Consider the following 21250-nt stretch of genomic DNA (forward strand, 5'->3'; position numbering starts at 1 on the left):
ACATTAATGACAGCAGCTCTGCTTCAGTCTGTCCTCGAAAGAAAATGGAGAAGTGACATATGATGGAAATATTTACCATTCAGACACCAGTCAATGTCTCGTTCTGCAAAAGAAACCCACAATCTCTCAGCAGTTTCAGTGTATCTCTGTAAACTTAACGACTACTTCTGAGAGAACAATTATTTCCATGATCGATTGATCAAAATGACCATTTTGTCTAGAAGATGTCCCAAAATCGTGAAAGGTGCAGCTATAAATTCCCTATACCCAACTTAAGTGTTCAGATCGGTTGTTTTAATCAACCAACAATTCAAAACCCCATCAGAGTTGGTGCAAGCCAATAGGACAAACAAAAGCAGCAAATCACCTTCAAGAACCTGGTAAAATGATAAATGTTTCCTCAATCAGTTCACAAAATAGTGCAGATTAATTTACCGTAAACTCACTAAGCGATTAGTCACTGAAGCTCTTTTTACCGTTTAGTTACGATACATGATGGATATCAAATTTCTACAAGCTGTTCGAAATATCCTCACAGTCTGGGAGGACTTTGGCTGCTGATGAAGAAGCATTTGTTCTTCCATCCACGCTGTTGACAAAACGCCACCGTGCTGCAAAAACACTGATGTAGACCAGTTGTTCCCAACCTTCTTTACACCAAAGTAAACCACAGCCCCGTCAGATGTGTTCAGGTACATCCAAAAATTCATGAAACACTTTGTTAAGTCTTTCACAGTGAGAAAAATACATTGTCTGTGGTGGATATGCGGCTGCACATGTAAATGCACAACAGACACTGTGATCACAGACTATTTATGTTTCTGGTCTGGTGATGTTTGAATTCACGCTGCAATAACTGGGACAGGCAGAAGCTTGATTTATCAATGATTTGAGCATCTCTATTTGCAATCTGTTTTGATTTTTCTGCAGGACTCCCAACTAATTTCCTCACACTCTTGGTTGCAACGTTCGGTGCGACTGGCCCAGCTCAGTCTGCCAGCCAGAGCTATAAATATAACTTCCAGTTTTACATCACACCAATTTATAATCCAATTTTTCTGTCGATTTTCCTGCTACACACACAAAAACGCTAATATATCTTCTGCATCCATTTTTTTTAAAGAAAATCTCAGGATCTATTTTTGGTAATTAGGCGAGTTACTCGACGTTCTCTGCAGGAACCCCTGATGGTGAGCTGATGAAAGAGGAGTTTCTCTTTATAAATCAAAGTGTGTGGCTCGAACATCTTAGTATTCTTAGCCATCCGTTACCAGATAATTCCCACTATTACTCCTCTACTGTGGCTCTCATCCTTCACGACCCAATTACATTTCAGGATGTGAGGGAGGAAGATGGCTGTACGTGGGAAAGCAGCCCTCCCCCGACCCCCTCCAAGCCTCCCCCACTACATCCCGCTGTGGATTTCAATTTCATGCCATGAGAGACAGGCAGCAAAGGGTTCAGAGTTCATGTGAGGAAAGTATGAGAATATTTTCCAGCAGAAGACGGTCTGCTAGAGTAAGAATGATGCAAAGCACGTGAACGCTACGCTGACATTAAAGCACACTTTTAACATTTTCCAACTTCAATGCGTGCAGCTCACTGGTGGAAAATCTGAAAGAGGCTTTCGTCATCTTTGTAGTGGATGTCTGAGCTTTTAAAACCACAGCAGTGTCTCTACAGCAGCACGCAAATCTTCCATTTATGTCTCAATAGTGACACTAAGCATATGACCCCCCCACCCCCGAACATCCTTGCCACCCAAAACACAATGGCATCTTTCAGGGAAACTGGGTCAATCAGCAGTGACACCAAGACGAGCTAATAATTCCTCATAACTTATTGTGAGTCATATTTGAAATCAAAGGGATTTGAATCCAAAAAAGGAAACCTGCACACATTCTCACAACACTCGGCGCGGAGCGCTGCGCCTCCTGAATAAGTAAGTCAGAAATGATGTGCAGCAGCGTATCCCCACGCTTGAGCACGACGCTCACATTAATGCTCTGCATGGAGGCCCCCACCCCCCAGCAGATATCAGTGGAAGACAGAACTCTGCAGCACAGCAACCGGCTCAGACGCACCTCATCCACCTCTGTGCGTAGCCATGGCAACCCACACATAGACCGGCATCATTACATGTGCCCTTTTCAAAGAAGAACTAGTACAGCGTTGAAATTCATAGCCGCATATGTTCGCAGTGACAGAGCACCAGCCGAGGACTCAAACTACCACCTCTCAGAGGGAGTTTATCCTGCAGCTCAAAGGTCGCGGCAACGAGGTGCCTCCAAGCAGCGAAGGGAGGGATGATAAACGAGAAATAATTCATTCCCAGGGCAGCAGGCCGAACGAAGAAGCTGCATGCGTTTTCCAAGAGTGAGTAAGAATAGATTAATGCCGGCTGAAGCAACACCACTGGGACAGCCACGTTTAAAAAGAAGACATGTTTCTATTTTAAGGCTCCCAAAAGTGAACAAATGTAATACATTAGCAGAACAGACAGCAGTGACAAATATCAGATGCCGGGATGGTGGTAATTCCCAGTCTCCTTGCTGTATCAAGGCCTCTCTCTGATTATGTCCCCAGCCAGGCTGCAAACACTTTCTCGGGTGACATGGGAGATAAAAATCAGAGAGGCGCTGTTTATCTGTACACTGTCTCTAACAATCCTTTCATTCACAACTCTGTAAAGACGAGATGGCTCTAACGGGGGAGGGACACATCGCCATGGTCACCATCTCCTCGCATCTCTCCACCAGCTTTCTCCTACGGCTCCTTCTAAAATTAATTCGACACAGCAGAGGAGCAGCGTATAAACCCCCAAATGACCGTGTATATTGAAGGAATGCTGCAGTCAGAGCACAGTTAATCTTAATAGATCTCACTGTTGCTTGTGCATGACTCATATTAGCAAAAGGAGAGTGACAGTAATGGGTTTGGAAAACTCACTGACATGGTGTAAAAGGTAGGAGAGTTGGATTCTCGCTTTGGGCAGCATGGCTGCTGCCTCATTCTCCTGAGTGCCGTAACGGCCAATCAAATCCCATTTGTATTCATATTCAGCCAATGACAGCTCATCAAGAAATATTGGTGCCAAATCATCCCGTGTGCCTAAATCATTCAAGCACCACCTCTGTGAGTCCCCCCCCTCCCCCCCCCCCCCAGCGCCGTGAAGCTGGGGAAAGCAGACCGTGTCCCCACCACAGCTCAGAGTTTAACAGGATTTAGCACACCGCTTCGAGACGAGATTCTCTTCCTCCCTCTGAGCTCTGCTTTTCCTTTACAATTGACATTTAAAAATACACAATGTGAAACATGAGATACGGAGAACTCTGCGTGGTCTGTAATGCTCACAAATAATATGCAGGCTGAATTTCAATGGTATCGACCTGTGGTGCCGTGGAGACATAATGTTGATGAGGAGGAAATTCCCCAGAGTTTTTATTCACCTACATTTGAGCTTGAATTGGAAAACTTGTTTCGCTGCCAGTTACAATTTATGAATATTATTACGATATGATTAATACCTAATATGAGCAAAAACAAGCCTGGAAATGCACACCAACCCGGGGGCCGTTTTCCTTCTTTGTACACAAAATTCAGCAAACGTATAGAAAAGCTAACATTTTCCAAAGTCGTCATTAAAATGGCCGACAGGGAAGTTAACCAATAGCCAAGTGGGAGGGCGTGTACCACATGGGCGCAAAAGCCATCAGCAATCAGTCCCCGGTTCAATTCCCAGCCAGCCGGACCTTTTCTGTATATCATTCCCCTGATCTCTTCCACCACACTTCCTGTCTGTTTCTACTGCTCCTTCACATCTGATAGTGATAAAGGTACAAAATGGCCAAAAAGTAATCCTTAACTCAACAAAAATATGGTTTACATATGAATCCACCACAAAATAAACAGCCATGTATGCACACTTGTAGGGCTGATACTCCCAAATATAACACTGCATTAATCATTTTCTGCATTAAGGCTGTAACTAATGGATTATTTACATATTTGACTAATCTGTCACTGCCTTTCTCATTTAATTGGTTTTTCAATCATTTAGTAAATAAACATTGACAATAATGGATTACAATGTCCCAAACTAAAGCTTAACTTCATGCCATTAAACTGTCTTTGTGTTTACCAGCATTAAGAATAATATATATTATTCTTAATAATAATAATAATAATAATAATAATAATAATAATAATAAGATTGTTCTCACCAAAAGTGGAAGCTAGATTCAAAAGATTTGTCATATTTGCATAAAAATATGATTTTAATGTTAATCTATTATCAGAAACATCATTATTGGCTTTAGAGCCTCTTTGTGTCTCACCATGTCTGTTTAAATAATCATGCCTGATAATTGTAATAAACTTTTTCTCGTTGGGAAAATATCTGTGTTGTGTTGCCTCTTCAAAACATGAGTACAAAAACAACTGATGCACAGATTCATAGAATCGATTCATGGTATTTTACACGAGCGACAGTGGCATGAATGTAAGAATTAGTAAGTACTCTGATCAATACATGCTGTATTAACATATCCAATAAATTACCTGCTATTTGTACTGGTGCTGAAAAGGTATCTAATCATGCACCTGTGATACCCGACTCTCAACATGCATCTGGGCATTGATCCACAGGTGGCAGCTTCTCCACACTGCTGGTCACTGAACAGCCACACAGACGCTGGTGAAGACGGAGCAGAAAGAAGCCCTTCATCCTGTTTCTACTCATTAAGTCAGGACCTCATTGCCATTCAGCCGACAACAAGGCACACTGGATCTGCTCTAATTGCTCCCCATTACAATGAATGGGGGACAGCATATGGGGAGAGGAGTGGTGAGTGGTGGGATGATGGGAAGCCCTCTGGACTGGTGTGTGAGTCTTTTGCTCTGAAGCATGCAGGTCCTTCCTTTTGTGACAAGAGCCCCCTTTTAGCCTGGGTGGCCTCTGCTGCCCTGGTTTCTCTGTGTAAACATGCTTCTTGTTATGGGAATAGGGGAAAAGAACAAAATCTCTTCAGCACCGGATGACTGTTCTGGGTCTCAAAATGGGTTAGATATGCTGTATCTGTTTACATGTATAAGCAGCAGAAAAAAAAAAAGAAAAACAAAGAAGAATAAATCCAGTCAGTGACCGATTCCTGGGGATTTCATCTCATATCACAGTAAAAACACACCTCTGTCTACTCTACTGTGACAAATAGTAGTGATAAGCTATGGATCAGGCCATGGGATGTAACGACATCACGGATAGAGTGGTCGGCCTCAGTGTGAGATGAATTACACGCTGTCACATGAACTCTGTGGCTAATATCATTGTGATTCAGTAGGTCGACCTCCGAGACACCTCAGGGCAGGATGGAAGGAGAGCTGTACAATGCATTTATATATTTAAGAAGCTTCAATTGAGGAATGTGCGCGTTATAACATTCTTGTATCTGTTGAGTGTTTGTATGTTAGGATGAAGGATTATCAGACGGCTACATTAAGTGAACACAGCCCAGGAGGGGCTTCCACTAATATCTTTATCTTTATCTACTGATTTGTAATCTGAACCGACTGATCAAAAGCTGACGCTAAGAGCATCAACAACCCCCGACCCCACCCCCACCCCCACCCCCGAGATACAGCTCTGAAGCAACCGACCTTTACACGCTGCGCTCAGAAAACAATCTTAGAAAAAACTTTGTTGATCATTTATAACCGCTTGCGGCTTTGCAGTAAATCTGAAACAAGACAGAGTCAGCAGCCATGACGGTGTTTCTGTGAAGCTGTACTCAAGCACGGTACGTTAGCGAGCTAAGATGCGCACAAAGACAATTTTAACACGGTGATTTTTTTTTTCCAGATATTTTGTTAATTGGACTCACGATAGTAGTTTATCATGTTAACATTTAACTTTAAGCAGAGACAAGTACAGTCGATGCTGATGGGAATGACAGTTTTTAAATCACAAATTGTATTCTCACGGTGGTGAGATCTGAAAGGCCAAGTGATCACCGAAGTCATCATGATACATCTTCTGGGAACCATGACTGTCCAAACTAAATATAATGGCAAACCATGTAGTAGCTGTTGAGATATTTAAACTTTTGTTGGTGCTTGATTAAAAAGTCATCGGATCACTAAAATAAGAAGGAATCATCCTCGGGCTCCACAAAATGTCGTAGCAATCCACCCAGTAGTTGTTGGGATATTTAGTTTGGACCAAAGTGGTGAAGTGACTGACTGTGGCTAAAAATGTGTTTTATTTCAGGCTGCATATTAATTTGCTGTTGACTTCATCCGTAATTAGGAAAGCGAAAGTAATATATTGTAGTTTAATGAGACAGTGCTGGGAAAAAAATCTCATATGGAGAGCAAATGAAAATGCAGAGATGAAGGGGTTTGCAATTCATTAATTCATTCATTTATTTATTTATTTTTCTCTGCACGGTAGCCTTTTAAAAGGGGCTGCACCACGACTCTAATGGAGAAAGCGATGGCTGGAGAGGAGAGACTGCAGTCCTCAGTGGCTCATTATAGTTAGAGAGGAAGAACAGTGGTAGCAGAGCAATGAGGGAGAGGCAGTATGTGTCTGGGTTTCTAATGGTGAATGCCGGTGTTGCTAAAGTCAGAATTAGATGAAAGTATTTCATGTATGTTGTGCTTCATGTTTGGCTAAAACAGCCTGACTGCTTCCTTCACTTACAGGAATGAGTGAGCCTCTCCTCCCTCCACTCTGCCTTCATCGTCCCATCCCCCACATCCTTACCCCTAAGTCCACGCTCCAATCACACAACTTTTGTGGAGCTTCCACCAGCCTTTAGCAATACACATGAGCATCAAAACATCAGCACAGACATTGTCACTGCACATTAGTCGGAGGAACACAACACAGACCGACGGCTGCAGTCTGGATTTCCTGCTCTACTGAACTCTGCAACAAGCAAAACAAACAGAAGCGAATTTTGGTTTAAAAAAATACTTCATCAGAAATAACAAAACTGTCAGACCCAGACCAATATTTCGACCGGAGTGTGATTCATCATCAACGCCAGTCTACCGTTGTCCAGGTGTTTGGAGCCAAACATCATCAGCATCAACACAAGTGGGTTCACAGCTAGAGTGCTAAGTAGGCCACAGCATGGTATGTGACCCACGAGCTTGCTCGATGGCCCCTTTTTGTTTCTCAACCATCTGATACTCTGCCCGCTGAGGTGGAAACTTACCCCTCTCAAACACAGGGATAGCAACTGAATCCTTCGGTATCAGTAACAGAGTTAGACGTTTTATGTTTTCCTTAAAGAGACACATTAAAGATTTCTGCCTTGAGTCACTCTGACTATGAAATCCGCCATTACTTGAACAATCCGACATGTTCCCGTTGCAAAATAAAAGACTAGATAATTGCTTGACGTGTTTTGTACACCATGAAGTCATCTCACTTCACTGCTGCGGGGAAGAGATTAACATCAGCAGGATGTGGACAAAATGTGTCTTAAATGTAGACACTGTTGAAGTTAAGCAACTTACTATAAGCAACTAAACATTCATACCAAACCAAATTCTTTTGAGGGATATACAGTATATGCCTTCAAAAGAGGCATCAGATGAATGCCTCTCTAGAAGCTTAAAGCGAAAATAGAAAAGACCATTTACGACACTGAACTTTAAGAGTACAGTATCAGATCCTTCCAGTTCAAACGACTCAGGAAAATGTACTCCTTTGACACCTTCAGGCAAAAAACCAAAATCAAGCCCCCTGAGATTTTTATCTCGACTTGAGATAGAGGATATAATGTGTGTTAAATTGAGCATGAACAAAGCTTTCTGTTAGCAGGGGCCTTTTGTCATCCTCCATCTTCAGCTTCTTTCAGCCCATCCGGCCTGGTGCAGTGAAAAAAAAAAGCCACTCAACTACACCATAATGTTCATTCTAGGTCCTTGTAAGAGCTGTAAGAGCCAGAAGATGTATGCAGCACTCCTGCTACGCAACATTTTATCACAAAATCTCACTACATGTCCATCAAACATGTAACAAAGAAAGTGGAAAGACGAGGATGAATCAAACTGAGAAACAACATACTACTAAAGCTGCCGTATAATGTGACATGTTCGATATCAGAAAGTCCAAAGTGTCAGTGTGTGTGTATTCTTTGGATGGTAGAAGAGTGTTAAACACTACTCTGGTTCACTAAAAAGCCATTAAAACTTAATGTGTTGAGAAAACGCAGAGGTGGTTGTCACCTGAAGAAAGCCTCAGACAGCAGAGCCTCACTGCAGGTGGTTACAGATTAGGAGCCCTGAAGCAGGCTGAATTAAAATCCCCTCCTCATCTGCCCATATCAGATGAAGGCATCACTGGGTGGATGATATTCAGTTCTCAAAAGGCAGCACTGGCAAACTAATGTGGAAAATGACAATTGCAAATATGGCACAGAAGCCTGTTTAAAGAGTGCAGTTAGAAGATCCTCAAGAATCCTGTCTCTTAAAACAAAAACAAATTAGGCTTTGATGCCTCACTAAATCCAAAGTACACAAAAATAATGTAGTTTAAATGAGAGCAGATAGACAGGATTTCACTGTGAGCCTTAAGTATTAAGTACAACACATGATACCACCAGAAAGATTAGCAGTCATGCACAGGGAGAGCCGCCTCGCTTTAGGGACAGCGTTTACCCACACTGCCTTCGGAAACCGGCAGAAGGACACATCCACGTGCACTGCACACTCACGGACGGACATGAAGGCTCTGCAGCTTTAGTGCCGACCCTCATTCAGACACATTAAAACAGGCTGCTGGATTTGCTTCGCTCCATCACCACCTTCCACTTTTCTCTATCGTGGTCCGATGTTCTGGGCAGTGATGTGTTCACAGGATACAGCCGGTTCTTCCACTCTATCCTGAGACAAATAACCGTTTTCACACTTTCTCCACTCCATCTTTCTACCACTAACTCAGGAGAAAACCTTGTGGGAAGAAATGCTCGGGGAAATCATGTCTTCTTCTTCTTAAAGGATAAGGCTGCTGTTATTGTAAATATACGAGGGCGGATCAATACATTCTAAGACTGATCCTTTTGCATGCAAACAATGCGTACACTGTGATGGGCAGGGAGCAGGAGGAAGGTACAACCCTTATGAGCCAGTGTTACAAATACTGTCAATTGAACAAAATTCGCCCGTGAGTTGTGCACGTTTTTGTGAGCGCTGGTCTGGCGCATCGGAAATTTCTCCGTGAACAAACCTGAGGGTGAACATCACATTTTGTGTCAGACTCTGAAAATCACCCATGGAGACCCGCAAAATGCTTCAGGAAAGTCTAAGGAAAGGAAGCAATGAGCCTGGAGAGGTGTTTTAAGTGACATTGACATTTCAGAGGGGGTGAACGTCACTGTCCAAAACCGAAAAAGGCTCATCAGGCCAGGTGGGTTTTCTTCGGCTTCGGTGGGGCTGTGTGCCGTGAATTTGTCCTCCAGGTTCAGACTGGCACCACGAAGCTCTACTGTGATGTTCTGTGGCGTCTGAGGGAAAACATTCAGTGAAAATGACCTGAACTGTGGCTAAAAGGTACTTTGATTCTCCAACATGACAAGTTTCTCACCCACACCAACACAGTCGTCGCTCCCCGCCACCCCATCTCACCGCATTCGTCTCTCTGCTACTTCTTTTTGTTCCCCAATAATTTGTCACAAACTTTGATGTGCGAGTTTCAGGTGCGTACAACATCACAGATGGACCCGGACCACTTTTCACAAAAGCATGTGCAACAAAATGTACGAGTAAGTGAACTTATTGATCCACAATCATATTTTTTTTTTTTTTCTGTTAGCAAGTCCCAAAGAAAAAACGATATCAACAAAGCATTAGTTTGTCTCTCTTTCCTTTCACCGGTCTATGACATCATTCCCAAGTCTGTTTGTTCTAACTGTCCAGTGGACACACACATATATATATATATATATATATATATATTTTTATTTTTTTATTTTTTTATTTTTTTTCATTTCCTCAATCAGCTGGGAATTGTAGTTCTTAGAAAGTGTTACATGGACTAAAATAAGAAGCAGGTTTGTTTGGAACTATTTTCAGCTGCGGATCAATTTGCTGACCTTTTGCTGCGTATTGAGGACAGCAAGACAGTGTACATACGACTGACTTCAAATAAACTACGGTGTGAACGTTAATCATAATAACATTGGAATGAAATCTATTGTTTGCATTTTGTTTCTAGAATTTTGCATTTAAAGTCTTATGAGCACATAATAAGAGATTCACAATCAGCATCTAATTTTAGCTCCACTTTCATGTAATCTGCGTAACTAGCTTAGACCACAGAGTCTAAATTTGGATCTGCGTGATGAGAAAGTTAATCCTCTGAATCCTGAAATCATGAGTGGAATTCTAATGGCAGCTCTTTTCATTCAAAGACAAAAGAAATCCTATTCTTGTCTCTCTTGTGTTTCTGTCTGCTTTCACTACATTATTTAAGAAAGCACCGGTGGATCTCACACATCATCAACACACCAAATGTCAGAATAAAAACTGTAAAACGTCACGGTGTCATCGGTTTCCGTAGAATCTCCTAGAGGTTGCCGGGGTGTCGCAGATAAATGTGCCGCAACAGATGACAGCAGCTGAGCAGATTTGGTGGGTATACAGTCGAAAGAAATTAAATACCAGCGCAATACGCTGGAAGAACCCTGACATTACTCCAATTTCATCCATGCATTCAACATGCAGTTGCCATGCCAACCTGTTACCAGACTGCTGCTGCTATGATGAAAACGGGAAATGCTTCTTGGCCACTGTGAAATAACGAAGGGTCCGATTCTGACATTAGTATTCCCGTCAAGAAACGCGACGGGGCAAGAGAGCAATAGCAACTCACCGATATGTCAAAAAGCTCCTCTGTGTCGTCCAACATGCGGACCCTGATGCTGACGTGTCGTCCTGGGGGCATGGCCGGGGGTCTGTGCCCGGGGTCCAACGTACTGATGCCAAGAGTCTCTGGGGCTCCGAGGCGCTGACCTGCTCCGGAGGACATTGGCTCTGGGTCCGGCTCTGCCATGGTGCTCTGCACTGCTCGCTGCCCGGCCTGCACCGAAGCCAAGACACACAGGTCAGAGACACAGACGCATATTCACAGGCACGAGAACACAGAACTGCAGTTTAAGTTGTAAAAATGACGGCAGTGTTTTAACCCCCTCTTGCACAGCGTCCGTGGCGGAGGTGCAACAGAGTACAACGAGTCCATCGGGGCCCAGAGGACAGACTGCACAACCTTCTGTGTCACACTAACAGAGTAATTGCAAATGCAGTATTTGCACTCGCCACTAATGGCTGATAATTATTGCCTGTGGGGGACCCAATTACTGTAAAAAAGATCCAAGCATGTTCTTGATTTCAGAGCACAAATCAGCGAGCCATAATTTGATTTGACAAATGAATCACGATGCTAGAGTGTAAAATCAGAGTCAGGGCAACGGCAATTGATTCAGGAAGACGTAAAAGCAAAACAGGAGGGCCAAAGACACAAAGACACACTCGGGATTTAAAATGTCTCCAACATGTAAAGACACTGCAGGAAATGTGAACTCCGAATTGAGAGTAATCAGGGAGTAAAGAGAAGAAAATTAAACATGAATACTGCGTATAAAGAAATCATTTAACTCTAGTAATGACTATGCAAAATTCAGCATTATTCTGATGCTTTTGAAGATACACAGCAAAGACTTCCCTAACAATTCATCCTAATGCAGGTTGTATTTGCTGTGTTGTAAACTAAACCAACAGTACACAATTAGTAACGTGTTCTCCATCACCCAGCAGTGGGTGTTCGGCCAGAGAGGGGAGCTAACGCAGATACACTGTTAAAATAGGTCAAAGTCGTAGTTTTAAAATGATTTAAAGAGACATCTAAAAGACAAAACAGAATAAAAGTCATGTATAAATAATGAAAAGAGTTAAATGGATCCATAAAGGTAATGGAGAAATAGTTAGCTAGAAAGTAATTAAATAAACTAAAGCTATATATCAGATGCACTGATAAAATAGCTGAAAAGGCTGGTGAAAAGTAACAGATAATAGAAATGAATTAAGCGATGGTGGTTCATCTAACACAACTGTGTCCACCAATGGAGGGTCACATCTGGGGTGTAGAATCTGCAGTGTCACCCAGTCTGTGTTTTTCCCAGGTGAAATGTGTGTGTGTGTGTGTGTGTGTGTGTGTGTGTGTGTGTGTGTGTGTGCGTGTGTGCGTGTGTGTGTGTGTGTGTGTGTGTGTCTTTGTGTGTTGTAGTCTGTGTTTGGACAAACTCGTGGACTCATTTGTTCCGGGTTGACACACGAGCAGGCGACTCTCCACCCCCTCAATTTATCCACAGCCAGACCCCCCTAAGGCCCTGCTGTCCTGCTTAATTCTCTCTTCATTGCACATTCCAGCAGGCTGATGTCATCCTGAGACTTCACCAAGTGGTTTGTCCGAGTGCCGAGGCCAGTGGTCAGTTGTTCAGCCGCCGCAGAGGTGACTGACTGCTGCCAAGTCTAAGCTGAAAGCTGAATAAGGCATTTCGAAGGAGTCCATAATGTAATCCAGCAGAGTGTGTGCAGAAAATAGGCCAAGGACAGTGGATACACTCGATTCTGTCTGATGACGGTCTGCTTAATGCTGAAGAGCAGCATACAAACAGTTTCCAGTCAAACACTGCAGACTGTAGATGTTAGTAATGACTAATGGGGCTGCAACTAATGACTATGCCATTATTGGGTAATGATTGATGATTAGTTGTCAATAAAGTGTCAAAGAAATTGTGAAAGATGTCTGTCACAGTTTTCCAAAGCCCAAGCTGACATCTTCAAATTGCTTTTTTTCCTTGACCAGTGATGAAACTACAAATGAGATCATATGTACAGCAGTGGAACAGGGAAAAGCAGCAACTCTTCTGCATTATTGACCGATAATTTTAGATCTGGTTCCAGACTACTACAAAGTAAAAGGGGCAATTTGTAATGTAACTTAGTTTTAAATAGTCGAGGGTCAATGTTTGAGTTTTAGTTCATCGTTATAAACGTATTTGTCTCTTTCGGTACTAAATGAAAGGGAGCACGCTCACATTAAGCTCAGATTAAGTTCGCGGCTCTTTCACCTCCTCCATGAGTTCGCTGTGAATCATTTGCACCTGCCCGTGCACCGTCATCACCGAGCGGGTAGGTGTGAGATGTTGGTGTTTTCCACCTAAAGTACAGACTAACACTCCCCGAGGTTCATGGAAACCAGACCTGAAGCTGTCACAAGGGGGCGTGGACAGAAAACAAGTACATTTTCCTACTCGTCCAGTCGATTATGACATTTGATCCTCACTCCGTCGCTCTCGCCTTGATTACTGGCAAGTGTGTCATGTCGAGTCTGTGAATCGGCGGCTTCTATGACCTGCACATGCATGCCACGTAACCGGACACTCTTCAAACAAAGCAGCAGAGAAACAGAGGGCAGTGAAAGAGTAGACAGTGATTATTCCCTCCCCCTGCACCAAGCATCATGCATCAATCAGTCATGAGTCTGGGTCTGTGTGTTCCTCTGAAAAGGTAACACAAACACAAATAATACAGCCACTGGTTGTACAGATGGCACCTTGTTCCCAGAGGTCAGAGTGTGACATAAAGGCCGGTCGCCCGGTTTAGTGCCGGAGGGATGTTCACAGACTCCTGAGTGATCCTCTGGGTAAACCACCCCGCCTTTGAACTTGTTTGCTTGAAATTCCCCACATGTGTGTAATGTGGAGCTGTGACTGCCGGCACATAAGAGTCTCCAGGGTAGTAACAGTGGCTCCTCTGTGTGCAGGGGTTGTGGTGGGGGTGGGGGGGTGGGGAGCACACAAGGGCCCCTCACTGAGGTCCACCACTTGCACAGCTGGAATCCTTTAGTGACAGCTGAATGGCCAGAGGCTGTGGCTGAGAGAGCCAGCTGTCTACCTGAGAGCAGCTCCAACACAACAACCCAAAAGAAAGAGCTCAGTTACCTCTGTTCTGTAACAGACACTGATACCTGGGTGTGGCTGGGATTGCGTGAATAAATTCCCCCTGTATTATTGGCAGGGTGACATGTGTTCATGGAAGTGAAAGGAATGAAAAACCAAGAGGTAACATGCAGAGGCTTTTCACAACGGCCTGAATGACTGCAGAAAAATGGTTGAGATGTTTCCCTCCACGCAGACTCACCTCACACCGTCTGGTAGTGTGTTCACACCATGAATGTAATGTAGGTTAATAGAGCAGGCTGCTGGAATCCCCAGAACATTATCAGCCTATAAAGTAGGCGTAACATGAATGCACTGCTTTGGACTCACCTGGACACGCTCTGGCAAGCAAGTGGCAGATATTTAAATGCTGACTTCCTGGCGAGATTTTTAAATGTCACAGAGATGCATGAATCATTTTTTAATTTAAAAAAAAAAAAAAAAAAAAAAATTACAGCAGCGACTGCGGCGTCTGCACACATCCATACAGCGAGAAGGTATATGTGTGCAATGCAACCCACACTGCGGGACAGAAAGGACACTTAACTGGCAGCATATGAGGGTTTCCACTCAGAGTTATTTCCCCACCCTCGAAATTCACCGGATCACAAGACAACACGGGGCAGATACTCCCAAGACTTAACCCTAATCTCCTCAAACAAGTTCTGCTAAGAGCTCACTGAGACGACTTGTGCTGCACGATTCTTACCCCTTTCTCTCCAAAATGCGGGCTCGTCCACACGCCAAAGTATTTCCCGGCTGAGGGGAGATTTTTACATCCACGTCCAGCACGTTGCGGGGAAAAGAAATTGAATCCCAGTTGAGTTTTTAGTTGCAGCTCGCGGCGGAGAGGAGGCTTCCTGCGGTCGCCATGGCGGACGACTGAATGAGTGAGCTGGAGAGAGACGGGATTACATTGAACCGAGCGGCGGATCCACTCCCGGTGCCTGCACTCAGACAATAAGGGAGGTGCAGTACCTCCACCTTCTCGGCAGACCCGGGACAACGAGGAGCAAGAGCACCACCTAGCGGCGGCAGCAGCAACAGCCCAATTCACAAATTGCAAGCGAGTGGTTTGTGAACACGTTTGGACTGTGATCCCTTAAAAATGAAGCAATGCCATCTTGTGAAGCCACAACACAGGTGGATTTGAATCATCTGAGGTTCAAAGATGTAAGATTATTCCATTTTGATAAATTCACAGGTCTGGGAGAACTGAACTGCATTTGATAACTGCACAACAACAGATGATATAGGCTACTAGAGACTCAACACAATAATGCAATAAATATAAAAACACTGCAGGGAAAGCAATGTCACTGAAAATCTACTAAAAGAGTGCAAATGGATTCAAGGTAAGGTGTAGGTGTAGAGAATGGATCAAAATGCATAAAGTTATGGGCGTCTGAAAATACATTAAAGAAGGGAAATGGAGGAGAAAGAAAAATAATGATAACAGCAATTTTGAACTGTTTGTGTATCATCTCAGGCACCATGGTGAAGTTTAAGATATAAACTGGCCACTTAATTCTCAGAGACTATAAACAGTAAAAGTCAGTGTGTCAAGGAGCTAAACAATCGTGGAATGTATTAAACAAAGAGTGAAGAAGATACGGTTTTATTTATATGAAGGAGTGGGAGGGTAATGTCAGGTACTCTGTTCTCTCCTGGTTGTCTGTTCTGTTCATGTGGTCTGTTCACTTTTAGTACCATAAAAAGTACTTCGGCTTTCATTTTATTTGAGTAAACAGAGTCAGAGGTTTGGGTCAGCCACGCAACAGGAGCTGCCGTCTAGATCCTTTTATTATTTTCAAGGACGTGTCTGTTCTTTTTTCTTTTTTTTAACAAAATACAACACACTGCATGGCCTAACCTAAGCCGAATCCCTGCACTTTACCCAGAATCCACTGGAGGGTGCTTCGGTTTGCCACAAGTGACTTGCAGCAGGATCACACAGTCTGTGGAACTTGAATAGTTTAAACTCATGATCACGTGTTAAATTCTGCATTTAAAACGCTCCCTTCCCCACATGCATGAAAGCAGGGCTGTAAAAACCTGCCACAAAAACACTCAAATCAGTTTTCTTCACCAGTCAAATGAAGCCAATGACATCAACATGGCATGACCGTGCTGATTTTGCTGACACAAAGACTTTCAGTGTCCAAGTACAGAATTTATTCCATCTCTGTAATGTCCACCAAGAGATCTGTAATGTTCATCAACTTGGGATCCACAACATGGGAAAACTGATGGCACTAAAGACCAATGCTGCTTGAAACCAACCACACTGTACCAAGATCCTAAAAATAGGTTAATCCAGGGATGGCTTTAAAATGTTTGGATGGTGGAACCAGACTGGAGCAGAGTTTTAAAGAAGAGTGGCACATTTGTAGAAATGAGTAAGACTCACATTTAAAGGCCTGTTTTTTGCTGTTTCTTTTTTTTTTTTTAGTAATAAACTAAACATTATTTAAACTTACACAGTTTATTCAGTGTAACAAATAAATGTGACAGCCAACCATTTTGGGAAACACAGATTCTGGTCATTATTCAAACTAAACTAAAAACACACCTCTTCAGACTTTACCTTGAATAGTAGCACTTAAAATTACACTTACTTATAGCACTTTGAAGTTTAGCTATCTTGAATGAAAATGGTACTTTCTTGATTGTTGTTGTTCTGAATTTGTACCCTCATGGTTGAAATGTACTTATTGTAAGTCGCTTTGGATAAAAGCGTCAGCTAAATGAAATGTAATGTAATTATTCATCTTTTTGTAGGTGTGCATCTCATTCATATATCTGGGGACACTTTTGGTTCTTGTTTTGTTTCTTGTCACTTTTCATCTCTTTGTCTATTTGTTGTTGCTTCGCCGTTCTTTGAAGTAGTTTTGCATCTGTTTTTGCCACTTTTTGTGTTAGTTTTGTATTTAATCTTTTGGGACATTTTGGTTGTTGTTTGCCCTTTTGTCCTCACTTTATGGGCCATTGGGTTGGATTTTTGTCTCTTTGTGATAGTTTTCTTTGTGGGATCTCTTTGTTTTTCATGTCTGTGTCTCATTGCGGTTGTCTGTTTATTCGTTGTCACTCTGCAGTTGCAGTTTCGGGCAGTTTTGCATCTCTGTTGGGTGGTTTTAGATTTAGTTCCAGACGCTTCATGCAGAGCTTCTTATCCAGGGTCCTGGGTCTGTACCCAGTAGTATTATAGATGGAGTTCTCTGTCAGTAGGCCCTGAAAGTGTCCAACCGTGACACCAGTAAGCCAACTATCGCTTCCTGACACTGATCGTGAGGCATCAATAGGGGATAGTCCGATTTTGGGGAGCCTCTGGATAAATCAATTGGTTTATGAACATTTGCTTGTTTAGATTATGTTATCATTGCTAAGTGTTCACTGCTTTGTATTCCCTGCTTATCCTCTTTGTTTTTACGGAGGGTGGCCGGGGGCTTCGGATTGGACCGGCGCTTCCACATCGCCCACTCCCCCATGTATGTAGTTGTGAGCGGGGACAGGGATAAAACACAAGCAGTGTGTTAGAAGACTAAATCAGGGATTTTTTTTTTTCTTGTCTGCCGCTCACCCACCTTCTCACTGGCAGGAAGGGAAGTCTCCTACGCTTTAGTGGTGTGGGACTGGAGATGGAGGGATCACATTTGGTGTCTTGGCAGCTTCAGAGGCCCTCTGGAGGCGCTGTGCTGGAACTGAGGCAAAGATGAACATTTCAGCAAGAGCGTGAAAACGAGTGAGAGCCTCAGAAAAAGAGAGAAAACAGAGCAGAGACAATGCTGTTTTGGATTAGTTATGTAAGCAATCAAGATTTGGTGCCATGTTCTTAGTGATCTCTTATCCAGTTATGTAATAGTGAATTAAAACATCAAGTCAGCTTCACACTGGTTTCAATCACCTCACTGTACATTTATCTGGTTCCACTGACTCCATACTGACTTCATAAATAAATAAACCCACAATTTATCCCTCTTTTTCTTTTCTAAACAATCATACAATCCAGTCCAGTGGTCTATTCAAAGTAACCAACAGCAGCCCGAAGCACTTTTTAACATTTACACACAATATCGGTCCCTCAGGTCCTACTCACCTTAAGAAGGGATGGGAGGTGGAAATGAGATTCAGTTTCTATTTCAGTCTCTCCAGCAGCATCTCCTGCCCTGTCACCAAATTCCCTCTAACTTTGAATTCCAGGTCGTTAAAGTCAGAGCTACACTTTTACATTTCACCACCTGCCACTGTTCCAGTCAGTCTGGACGCACACACACACACACACACACACACACACACACACACACACACACACACACACACACACACACACACACACACACACACACACAAAGCTGCGATCTACTGTCTATTTACTTAAAATAATGCGGCCTGCTCTGACAGACTGTATAGGTATAAATAATTATTACAAAAAGCTTAATTACGTTACAGCGGGAGTCTTTATAAATCATCAACATTTGTTTTTGTTTTTATTGTGTTTTGCTGTGTGCAAAACAAGAGGAGAAAAGAGAGTTGCAGAATTTAAAAGCCTGTAATGAGACCAACAAATCAAAACACTTGGCCCCGAGGCATGATATGTTAAATTTATTGATTTCTTCAGTCTCATAAAAAAAATCTATCCTATAATATATGTAATGGCAGTAATAATGATTTATAGTCTGGCATGCAGTGTAAATTCCTCTGAAACAAAGCATCAATTTAAAGACTATTGATCTCAATCTGAAAAACGTTCTCGCTAATTACAGAGTCAAACAATTAAATTCGATTTGGGATTCACGTTTTTGGTTTTCAGATGCAGTAATAGTGCCCGCCTCGAGACATCTTTGTACATCTTGGTGTCTTTCCAGAACAGATACTCGACAGTGTTTGGCAACAGCAGCAAGCTCAGGTGGAAACGGGCGAGCAGTGTGGAGAGGTGGGGAGATTTTACAGCTGATCAAGCAGAGGAAGGGAATCTGTTTTGTACATAGAGCGACTATCCAAAGCCCAGGAATGAGGCTTCCTCCCCGAGACATAAGCAAAGTGGAGCTCCTGCTGAGCCCGACACCTCCACAAGAAAAGGATGCCAGCGGGGGGTGAGCCTCATCACATGCCCTATTTAAAGAAGAAAAAACAGGGAAAAGACAAACTGCTCTCTCTACTGCCACTGAATGTGTAAAAGCAGCAGGATTACACAGATTTGATTAATGTTATGTTTCTGTTTGAGTAAATTAGGTTAGAAGGCATTTCCTCAATGGAAATACTCAAGAGATTCAGGGCATGGCTGTTGCCACATACCAAATATCAAGATTTTGTCTAACTTACATACTCTATCTGGTAGTGTTAGGCTTATCTTTCATTTGATTATATTTATATCTCATCATCAGTGGAGCCACATTGGCTCCATGTTTTTTTTTTTTTTTCTGTGTTTGTATTAACTTCAAATATTTTGTCTTGTCCCATAATCAGGAATACACAAAATCCTTCAGCTGGTGTATAAATCCATGTAATTAGTATTTCACTTCATCACGTCAGCTGACTACATAATAGAGACAGATGGTATGTATGCCTTTTTATTTATTTTTTTATCACTTTTTGTAGTATGACCTTTTTCTGAGCTGACATGTATGCCTCAATTCTCACTGTGAGGAGGCAACTGCTCTAACCAGTGCACAATGAAAAAAAAAAGTCTCTTTTGGACTTTTATTTTAACAAAAAATCACCCAAAAGTCTTTTTTTTTTTTTTTTTTTCACTTTTTGGACGACATGCTATAGTATGACTTTTGGGTCACTTTTTGGCCGCCACGCCACGGGCACACCGATCGACGAAAACAAATTATTTTGCTAACTTTTAATCCCAAACATGTTAAGAGTGCACAGGCTAAATGTCAAGTCGGTCCGACAAAATCTGTAGGAGGAGTTCATTAAAAGTACAACATGTGTAAATCGCAAAAAATGGCAACTAAATTAAAAATGGCGGACTTCCTGTTGAGTTGACATAATGGTGTAGTGGAACCTTTTTGTACATCTCGGTGTGTACACATGTCCACCAAATTTCGTGCATCTCGGTACATGTAGCCGCCGGGGCATGTCTTTAAGGGGCGCTAGCGAGCCGTACGCTTAACAAGTAGACTGTATACCGGAGGTGGATAAAAACAACACAAATACCTGCAAAGATAAGTCTTTCTTTCTTTCTTGTTCATATTTCTGTTCATCTGAACTCGGTGCTACTGAAGAAATACATACCTGAACAGATGGAGAAAAAGCAAATACATCCCACTTCAAAAGTCTATCGCTGATAACAGCAACATAGATTGATGAACACATGTATTCATTGTTTGCACAGATCCTCCCCCACACACTCCTCTGTTACAGCGGCATATTAGACTGTGAAATTGACAACTCATGTGTCGCCATCTGGTTGCCATGACGCCCAGTTATTAGGCCTTCTGACAGCTTGGCTTGTTTGTTCCACCCCCCCCCCCCCCCTCCCTCACCGCACATCAACATTGTTTAAGGTATAAAAAGGTATGAGACATCAGAGTGGGCTGAGAGTGGGTTGATTACAGCTCGCCTCTCCTCGGCAGCGGTGACTCCCAGCTACGGTACAGCGGTAGTGATATGTAATCTGTCACCGCGCTCAGTCACGAGCACATCCAGCATTCCAAAATCCTGGAAAAATAAGACCGGCGGGTCCAGGACGATATCTTTAACATAACAACATACAGTACGCAGTTCATGACTCGGTCAAAACATTTCGTCTAATGCATAATTTCTTCTTTTTACATATTGATTTCCACAATTCCCCTGTGCTGCACAGGCACAAAAGCCTCATTTCCACACATTACAGGCCTCGTCTGGACCACATTCAGACTTTAATGCTCCACCGATCAATGACGGGATTAAAGCAATTTAAAGGCCCCTTTGTTTGGTCTGTGCATTGGAATCTCCTTCATCCTGAAAACTGCTGGGCTAGCAGGGTGTTCCTCTTCTTTGTGCCCTGGAGTCAGTGAGGACGGGGCAGACTTGGCCTTTTTGTCACAGACTGCTGCTATGTCTATGGGATGGTGTTGGTGGTGGCGTGACTCATGCAGGTCCTCCCTGTCGTCTTCACATTTGACATACTGATGTAGAGGATCTCAGCTAGAACAAACATAGTGTGCTGTGTCACAGCTGCAATGTCTGTGCCTCTGAGCCCCTGGAGTAGAGAGCTGATAACAGGTAGCAATGAGCCAGGGCCTATT

The 21250-nt window shown here is 42.9% G+C and overlaps 1 protein-coding gene across 3 annotated transcripts in view; it reads right to left on the bottom strand.

The window, feature by feature from the left end:
• Positions 1-14922, bottom strand: part of LOC138200905 (FERM, ARHGEF and pleckstrin domain-containing protein 1) — a 52205-nt gene extending 37283 nt beyond the window's left edge. For all 3 annotated transcript variants that reach the window (XM_069153894.1, XM_069153893.1, XM_069153895.1), the window contains exons 1-2: positions 14719-14922; positions 10883-11089 (exon numbers count right to left, since the gene is read on the bottom strand). In XM_069153894.1, the coding sequence (XP_069009995.1) occupies positions 10883-11062 (180 nt within the window). In that variant the 5' untranslated portion in view covers positions 11063-11089; positions 14719-14922. The remainder of the gene's footprint in view (positions 1-10882; positions 11090-14718) is intronic.
• Positions 14923-21250: the final 6328 nt, after the last annotated feature.

Source organism: Embiotoca jacksoni, unplaced genomic scaffold (assembly GCF_022577435.1).
Source record: "Embiotoca jacksoni isolate LCO1_2020_lvr unplaced genomic scaffold, fEmbJac1.0.p SCAF_2, whole genome shotgun sequence".
In the NCBI taxonomy this organism is placed as follows: domain Eukaryota; kingdom Metazoa; phylum Chordata; class Actinopteri; family Embiotocidae; genus Embiotoca; species Embiotoca jacksoni.